Source organism: Petaurus breviceps, unplaced genomic scaffold (assembly GCF_028583685.1).
Source record: "Petaurus breviceps papuanus isolate PSGF00001 unplaced genomic scaffold, PetGlider_PUasm1.0 174, whole genome shotgun sequence".
Taxonomy (NCBI): domain Eukaryota; kingdom Metazoa; phylum Chordata; class Mammalia; order Diprotodontia; family Petauridae; genus Petaurus; species Petaurus breviceps.
In genome coordinates, this window is record NW_027185761.1 from 10,521,974 (window position 1) to 10,531,724 (window position 9,751).

Below are 9,751 nucleotides of genomic sequence, written 5' to 3' on the forward strand. Positions count from 1 at the left end.
CTCTCTCTCTCTCTCTCTCTCTCCCTCCCTCCCTCCCTCTCTCTCTCTCTCTCTAGTTGCCTTGTCATGTAGATTAGACCCATGAAGTGACCCTCCAATCCACCTTCTCTTACTATCCCAGCTGTCTACCTAATTAGTTCAAACTACAATGGCTTCTTAAGGTGTCTCAACCTCTCTAGTTTCTCCCTCTCAATTCATCCTAAATTCCTCAGACAGATTAATTTTAGAGTCATGGGATTTTTTAGCCTAAAGAACATTTAGTCTAACTCTCCCTTTGCCGATGAAAAAACATAAGACAAAGAGATTAAATTGGAAGTTAATTTTCTCTGATTTGTTACAAGGACTTTGTTTTTCCTTCCCCCCCCCCCCCAAGGTGGGAGGTGAGCTGGAAACAAGAGAAAGTTGATTTCTGCTAACTGAAAAATATACAAATTTAATTTTTAAAAAGCTAATAGGGGGCTACTAGGTGGCACAGTAAGTGCCAGCCCCGGAATCAGGAGAACCCAGGATTGGTTCTGGCCTCAGACACTTAACACCCACACACAAAAAAACTGGCCTTGTAACCTTGGGCAAGTTACTTAACCCCGATTGCTTAAAAAAAAAAAATAAAAGCTAATAGGCTCTTGCAGCAATCGTTTTCTGCCAACCTTAGGATAGGCTGGGACTAAAGACCAGATGACCTGGGATATACCATAGTGGCAAATGTGGCTAACATCAAGGCAGTTCAGAAATGTGCAACTAGCGGGTATCCTAGCAGGCACGTATAGAGTATGATTTTGTAAATGCAGCTGAAGTATGAAGGTGTAGGGCTGGCAGCAGATAAGAATTCAAATAAGGAAGAAGCAGATGTCTGAGCGGTGTGGCAATCTAGCAAAATGGAGATGAACACAATGTCCAGAGAGTCTGGTAGCAAGAAACAGGCAGGCAGTCACTATCAGAGTTGGGAGTGGGGGTAGCATTTCTACCATGTATCTGGAAGGCTGTCATCTGGATGAACTAAGGAAACTAGGCTAGAGGGGTAGGATGCTAGTCCCCAGCTTGGAGAGAAAGTAAGAAAGGGCCCCAATTTGAGAGTAATAGAGAAATGATAAAGGAACCAACATGGGAGATGGGACCTAAGTTGTGACAACTGGGATTTGACTTCAAAGAAAGGTTCAGTTACAGCAGAAAGGGCACAAAGTTAGACAAGACCAAAGATACTGAGTTAGTTTAGCTTCCATCCATTTATCCTTATATTTCCCCCTGGCATTGGTCCTAGAACCTGATCTTGAGTAAGCAGATTTAGTGGGAACTTCTGGGATATGGCATCAAGGTACCATACCAGTCATTATATTAAGTGACTATTGGCTACTCTCTGAAGCACAGCTTTGATCATGTAGCTCCCCTGCTCAAGAGCCTTCAATGGCTCCTAATGGCCCACAGATTCAAGTCCAAATGCTTTCGCTTATATCTAACACTAACTTCACAGTTAGGCCTTATGTTTTACTATTCCTCTTCATATACTCTACACCCCAGACAAACTTTCCTGCTTGGCATCCCCCAACTTTCCCTGATGTCCTCGCCTACTTTGCTCACATCATTTCCTCTACTTGGAATGCCCCTTGGCCAGCCCCAACCCCAATCTTTATCAACATTTGATCCTTCAAAGTCAAATTTAAATGCAAAGTTCAAACTCTCTGATCACCTCATTCAGAAGTTATTTTTTTTCTCCTCTAAACACATACTTTGTACCTCTTTTGTGACACTGGCAAAATGGCATAGTAGATAGTGTGTCGGACATGGGAGTCAGAAAGACCTGGGTTTGAACACCAGCTAAGTACACTTACTAGTTACAGTTAACTTCCCTGAGCCTCAGTTTCCCTAATCTGAAAAATGAGTATAATTCTATACAACAGAGTTGACATGAGGCACAAACAAGAGAAATATGAAACTCAGAATCTAAAGTACCACCTAAATATCAGTTATTATTATCATGGTTCCTTATGGCTTTTCTCTCTTACATGGCAGTAATCTTTCAGTCTGGTCACCATATTTCATTCTTCCTTGTACCCTTCTCTATGCTATACCTTGCATAGTATTTTGCACAAACTGTGCATGCAGTAAGTGCTTTTTAATGAATGAATGGAGGCTACCAAGGTCAGATCAAAAAATGAATAAGGAAGGACAAGACATATTCATCACCTTTGTGGAATTGACAGAGAGGTGTGGTTTTCTCCTTTTCTTGTGCTAGGGTAACATGGGGAAGTAGGTTAGATAAGGGAAAATAGTGGAACCCTGATTAGGACTTTGAGATGAAAGTCTGAAGGCTTCTCAAAGTTTGTATGAGCCTGGGCAAATCATTCAAAGTCTCAGGAGAGCCACAGGAAAATCTCATAGACTCTTGAGTTTCAGAAGGTGCTGATCTGTATGGGTGGAGGAAGTCCTTCACCAAGGGCTCCTTCCACCAAGGACATCATAAAATAAACACATGGAGCAAGGCTGAGAAACATAGCTACTGTCCTTCTCCCTCATTTGCTTTCACCTGACTCTTGTATTTCAAAAAAATCCAAAACAAAAACAGCTTCCAAAGGAAAAAAGTGCGGCTCTTAATGAGAGATACCTATAAGGGCTATCTCAAGTAAAAGATAAATGATTCAAGCCAGAAACAAAAGCACAGGCAATGTACCATACATGTTACTAGCATGAAAGACCAGTATCTAGAATCACACTTTCATCACCCCTGCCCTAATCCAAGCTTATTAAGGCTCAAAGACAAACAAAATTTGAGATGCAATTGGACCAAGCTATAGGCATGTTCAGGAACCACCTGGGGTCACCCTACTCTGACAATATGTTGAGGGTGGGAAGAAAACTGGTCTGGGAGTCAGGAGACCTGGGTTCTATCTCTGATTCCATCACTAACTCCCTACATGTCCCTGGAAAATTCTTTCTCCTCTGAGACTCAGTACTCTGTGTAAAATGAAAACATTTCTAGGATTTTATGGTTGATACTGTCCCTTCCATGTTTAAAATCCCAAATTCCAAAAGCAAATCATAACAATTCATACAAGTACTTTAAAGTCTTCAAAGTGCTTTGCTCATAACAAGCCAGTGGGGTATCAAGTACAAGTACTATTATACCCATTTTAGAGATGAGGAATCTGAGGCTCCAAAAGATTATATGGGATTTGCCTATGATCACACAGCCTGTTAAGTGTTTGACAGCATTTCAACTCAGGCCTCTGGACTCCAGTATTATTGGTGGGTCACACTGCCTCTCAAGCTGGGAGATACTGACACTACCCACAGTTCATCTATACCCTTGACATGCTATAGACTACAACCCACCCCCACTTTTGAGCTGGGCAGCATAGAGACTATGGGAAAGACAGAGCCATGCTAACCAGTTCCTGATCTCGCCCTTACTCTATTTCCTATCCCTTTCATTTACTTTAGAGCTGACCTCATACTTCCCTATCACACCTCACTGCTGTTTGGCAGGAGATGATGCCCCTTTCCCCAAGAAGACTCCCACAAAAGTTATCAAAGGACAACCTTATTAAAAAGTGCCTTCCTTGTCCAAGCTACAAATCACTCAGATTCAAAAAACGGGCATAGGACAGTGAGGGGGCTATAGGAGATTACAACAGAAGACTGTGACCTGGGGAAGGGTCTGCTGCATAAATTGGATTTCAGTGACCAGTTAAACATCTGGCAAAAGAAGTGGGAGGATGTGGAGACATGGGGGAGGAGGGAAAGGGGAGAAAAAAAATTCTTGAAGTTTCTTTACTTCTAATTTTGAGCATCCCTGTCCCCAAATATCCTGGGCTTTAGGGAAACATATATTGATTCTCAAATTCCATTCCTCTTCCCTCCTCCCTTATATATAGCAAAGCTGATATGTAAAAAACTATTCCTAGCCTAAAGAGAGCTCTTGATGTAAGTGATAGAATCACAGAAGTGGAAAGGATTTCAGCGCTGACCCCTTCAGTTTATAACTCAATATCCCCCAGGATATGCAAAGCAGTCTCACCCAGAGATTCCTACCTTCTGTTAACAAGTCAGCAACAAACAGTTATTAAGCATCTTCAATGTGCCAAACACTGTGCTAAGAGCTAAGGATACAAAGAAAGTAAAAAAACAAAAACAGGAATTCATACTCCACTAGATGAAACAACAATGAAAACAGCTGAGGCTTCACAAATATACTTTTAAGAAAAGGGGTTATTAATAAGCATTTTTTTCAAGTATTATCAAAATGATCTTAGTCATTGAAGCTCCTAAACTCCAGGCCAGAAAGAGTTCTACAATAATGTAAATGAAAAGAGCATTAAAAGGGAGATAAACTCTCAAGAAACTATAATGAGCAATCTGGGTCCCAGATAACAGATGGCAAAGAAGTGGACCTCCATCCTCTTAGGAAGGTAAGGAACTATGGGTGTGAAATATGGTAGACACTATCAAACAGGATTATTCTATATGGTTGATTTTGCTAAAAAAAAATTTTTTCTAACAAGGAATGGTTCAATTGGAAGGGTAGGAGAAAGTGATATTCGAAAAGTGACTATCATATCAAAGCAAAAAATATCTGTAGCTGTTTTGTGGGGGGTTTTTTTAATTCTCTAAACCTAAAATATTTTCCTTCAAAATCTCTAGCTGTTGAAATTCCACACATACTTCAAGACTTTGCTCAGGTAAGTGAAAGGGGAAAGGAATAAGCACGTATGTGTGTATGCATGTATGTATGTATCTTTGTATATATCACCTACTATATGCCAGGCCCTGTGCTAAGTGTTTTTTTTTTTTAACAATTATTACCTTATTTGAGCCACACAACAACCCTGGGGGTTGGTGAGGGTAGATGATATTATCCCCATTTTACGGTTGAGGAAAGAGAGACAAATAGAAGTTGAATGATTTGCCCAGGGTCATACAACTAGTGTCTGAGACCACATTCGAATTCAGGTCTTCATAGGCATTCACTCTATCCACTGTCCACCTGCTGACAAGGTATTATGTACAAAGTCTTCCCTGTGCCCCCCAGACAGAAATGTTCTTTTTCTCCTCAGAACTTTCTTGGCCCCTGTATTCTACCTGTAATTGTGTGTGTGTGTGTGTATGTGTGTGTGTGTGTGTGTGTGTGTGTGTATGGCTCACATCCCAGATTATTATAAGCTTCATGGGTATATCTCTCCTAGAGCCCAACACATTAGCTTGCATGAAGTAGGGATTTAATAACAGTTTCCCCCCAAATCTCTACTCTTTTATAAAAGCCCACATTTGGCACATTCAATCTAGGCTGAATCCTTCCTCCTAGTTATCTGATGGGCCAATACATCCTACCCCAGGATGTCATTTTTACTGAAGCTTCAAGATTCCTACCCTGTGAGATCTAGATTTCACAGTCAGTTAAAATATAGGAAGCTACCCATTTATGGGAAGAGTTGTGGCCAAGGTCCAGAGGGAGAAAGAGGGAGAGGGACAGGAATAAAGGAAGCTGACATTTAGCCCTTCAATGTCTCCTTACTAAACTCCTAAGCAGCTTAAGAGTTCACTGGGGGGAGAAAGGTCACTTTTGTAATAATACTCAGTTAGTCCTCAGGTTGTAATAGCATTGTCACTGACTTGTTCTAGTCTTTATAAAGGACAAACCCAGGAGGTTTCCAGAAGCTGGTGATTTCCATTCTTCATGATCAGGAATACCACTCCAAGCTTACTGGCTCCAGGTCCACATGATACACATTTTGTATCTGTGTGTGCTTCCAGATTAGGTTTTAAATCTTGGGCATCCTTGTGCCTTGTTAGTGAATGATCTTATCCAAAGCTATAACTAGCAATTTTTGTACCAGAGGAAAGTAATACCCCACAAAATACCCTCAGTTCAGTTGAGGGGGTGGATACTCTGGGATACCACAAAGTCTGATGCTAGGGAGGTCATGGGGAGGGGAAATGAGTTGAGATGAGGCCAGGGAAAAGCTGATTGGGGAAGGGGGTAGTTAATAGGGGAATGAAGCTGTCATTTGTATAGTTTTATTCCTGTTTGCATGGCATATTAAGCACTTAGAAAAGTGTTCTGATTCATTCATTCATTTCTATTTTAATTATGCTTGCTAACTAAGTGCTATAGTCAAGTGTAGAAAGCACTACCAGCAAGCTCCTCTAAATTTCAGTACCCTGAGTCTAATTTGTTTGGGTTTGGGTAGAAAAATGCCCAACCTTGGTTAGAGATCCCATTAGGCTGGGATTCATGGAAAGAGAACAGAATCTTCCTCAAAACTCTACATTACAACTCACTGCTTTCAACCATGGCAAGCGCAAACAATCATACTGTCCCCCTCCCTTATTTCTTACTCCCACTTTATGACCAGGGTCCTTTTCCTGTAATAGGAATATTAACAGTAACTAGTACATTGGATTTAAATGACTGATTTCTAATTTTTTTAATCATATAAGATTTTGGGTGGAGAAATAGACACAGAGAAAATTACCCCCAGCTAAAGATACATGTATATATGTGTATATATAGATTTGACACATATACGTACATGTGAAATATGTGTATATATAAATATGCACATACAATGTAGAGTATATATATATAGCATGTATAATATATTTATGTGTGTATATATTTATACAAAATCTCAAGTATAAGACCATAAATAAAACCCAGAAAGAAGCATTCCAAAAGTCATTATATACATTAGTTGCCTGGAGTGAAGAAGACTCTAGTTTAAATCTGGCCTTAGACAATTACTAACTGTATGACCCTGGACAAGTCACTCAATCTCTGTTTGCCTAAGTTTCCTCATAAGTAAAAGGAGGGTATTGGACTATGTGGTCTTTTAAGATCCCAGCCATATAAAACTTAGGATCCAATTAAATTCCAAATGTATGCAAAATACTCTGCTAGGTCCTGGGGATTCTAGAACAAAAACTGACATCTAACACTGTTTTTAAGTCCCTACCCTCAAGGGCCATACATTCTACTAAGGGATACAAAATGTAAGCAGATATGTATCTGTGAGATCACTTGAGGAGAACAAAAAGCAATTACATCTAGAGGGAAATCTGGGAAGGCTTCCATTAGGACACTGCACCTGAGCCGAACCTTAAAGGAAGCTAGAAATTCTAAGAATGAGGAGTGAGGTGCATTCTAGACACGAAGGCAGGCAGTACAAAGGCATGGGGACAGGAGACGGGAGGCAACAATTAGCTGTGCAGTTTGGCTGGAACACAGAGTACATGAAGGGGAGTGATACAAAGTAAGTCTGGAAAGGTAAATGGGAGACAGATTGTGAAGGGTTTTAAATGCCAAGCTGAGGAGTTTGTATTATCATCATTTACAAGCTGTCAACACAACAATCCACCATCATGGCAGATAGGGCCAAAAATTTAGTCAGTCTTCCAGAAGTTCCCAAAGAACCAGATGTTGGGTTTTGTCTGCCAGCTTTTCTCATTTGGAGGGTATTATCATTGTACAGTTTTGCCCTAGATCTAGTTCTACCTTTCTTTTCAGAGACGGTTCTGGTATATTCCCCTCCAATAAAAATACTTTGGAAAAGTAGTGTGTTCCTGATAAGAAAGCCTGTGGTAGTAGCATAACCGACTACTCACGTGGAATGAGTGAATGGGTGGTCTCAAAGCAGAAATAATGCTAGATTAACTCACCGAAGGCCTAAAATGTGACATGTGCACAGATGCATTAATGCATGTATACAATAAAGTTTTATTGAAACAATTGCCTCTCCCTTTTCTTCTTGGTTAAAGTCACCTGTGAGTTCACTGAAGCTGTAAGCTTTCTAGGTTTTCAAATCTTAAACAACCAGATGACATATGTGTTTATACACACACACTCACACATACACACTCACACACATACACACACACACACACACACATACACACACCATGATTTAAAAAAATAATAAACCATGAGGGCATTTTTCTACCCAAACCCAAACAAAACAGGGAAGTCTTTGATAAGAAAGAAGTAGGAGCATATTGTCAGAGCTCTGTGGGAGAAACTTTTATGGCAACCTGCCTGGTTTAAACCAGATGGACTAGTCTTTTCACGAGAACTAAGATTTGCTCTCAAAATACAAAAATATTATTTTATAAGGGAGAAATGAGGGGAAAAACTAGTCTTTTGCAGAATGAACTCTGATCCTCACAAAAAGAAGAAAAGTTTTCACAATCTTCCCGAAGTGCTTTACAATTCAGAATACAGTAAGAGTTACCGTGGCCCCTCATTTCCCATCCTGTTTGAGTTTAGATGTTAACTATCGCTTCATCTGAAATGAATGAAGCTGAGAAGAAAGTTAATTCAGCAGTCCTAATTCAGCCATTCCATCCCCACCAAGTTCTGGCTCCTGCCCACTTTAGAGAACACACTCCATCAACAAATGGGCAGGTGTCCAAACAGGGATCCAACTTCCAAGCCAGCCCTAACCTCAATCTGTGCGCAGGCCTTATCAGATTTAGCTAGGAAGCTTACAACCTCAATCCGTTCCAAGAAAAGGAACGCGGCTCAATATGTTCACTACTTAAGTGAGTCAATTTCCACAGAGCAACAAGCCTTTTTCTATTTTTGTGCCGGTTTCTGGCCACATTCTCAAACTGGCAGCTTTCCTTTTTAATAAGTATGCAGGGTTGGTTGGTGGGGGCTTTTTTTCCCTCTTACTTTCATCGGAGATATGTTAGCAGAATCGCTTTGAAATCCTCTAAATGTACACCTGCTCGACAAGAGCCCAAGGTGAACCAACTGCACAGAGACCAAAGGAAATTCAGGGCACGTCAGTTTCAATAGAAAAAGGACTTCTCAATAACCTTATCCACAGGATTGGTCCCCAGGATGCCTCTGGGAAGATAGTAGTTCTTTCCCTACAATCTCTAGGTAAGAGAGGGCCTTTTTCTAGCCACCTTCCCAGCTCAAAATACTCATTCCCAGGCTAGCTCCAGCCAGATTTTCCTTTCCAAAAGGTTCCTGATTCCTCCGCACAGGAGAGGGGAAACCCACATAAAGCAGAATTTCCAGCCAAGAGGTGGCTGGCTACAAGAGAGGAGAGAGGAGTAAGGGAAAGAGTCAGGCATGGCAGAGCCCCTTTCCAGGGTGTCTCAGCAGAGACTCTAAGCTAGGCTAATATACTGGCTGGCATACATGCATCTAGGTATCTGTGCCTCCGGTGAGCCCGGTTTCCAAACCAACGCCCTGGTGTCCTGGCAGTGGGGTTGTCCCAGACGATCGCGAGGCAGGCAGCCGGTCCCCGAACTTGCCATGCCTCCGCTCAGTTCTGGGTTATTGTTTGCGTTTCCAGGACACATCTGCGAAGGTTATCGGGAAGCCCCGGTCCCCGGCCCCTACCTCCAGCAGGAGCCACAGCAGCAGAGAGAGAAGTATCCTCCGCGGAGCGGGCTTCATGGCTCCTTCTCCCCGCAGGTCCCGGGGGCAGCAGAAAGGGCGTGCGGCTCTCCCCTCGGTCCTCCTCCGGCTTCAGAAACGCTGGCGAGCTGTCAGCGGAATGAACCCCCTCATCCTGTCCCCAGAGGGGAGGGACGGTGGGTGGGAGCAAGCCTGGGAGCCGCCTGCCTGCCTCGGGGCGCGCCGCCCTCGGGAGCCAGAGCCCAAGGAGAGCCGGGGAACGGAGATAAGTCCTGGGAGTGACCGACGCCGCTCCGCTCTCCTAGCAGAGGCAGGCTTCCCCGCCCCGCGAGCGCGCGCGTGCGTGTGTGTGTGTGTGTGTGTGTGTGTGTGTGTGTGTGTGTGTGTGTG

At 42.4% G+C, this 9,751-nt stretch overlaps 1 protein-coding gene across 1 annotated transcript in view; it reads right to left on the reverse strand.

Annotated features, from left to right (window-relative positions):
• Positions 1 to 9,739, reverse strand: part of VOPP1 (VOPP1 WW domain binding protein) — a 194,584-nt gene extending 184,845 nt beyond the window's left edge. The window contains exon 1 of the mRNA XM_069083734.1: positions 9,344 to 9,739. Coding sequence (XP_068939835.1) covers positions 9,344 to 9,400 — 57 coding nt within the window. The 5' untranslated portion in view covers positions 9,401 to 9,739. The remainder of the gene's footprint in view (positions 1 to 9,343) is intronic.
• Between the last annotated feature and the right edge of the window lie 12 nt (positions 9,740 to 9,751).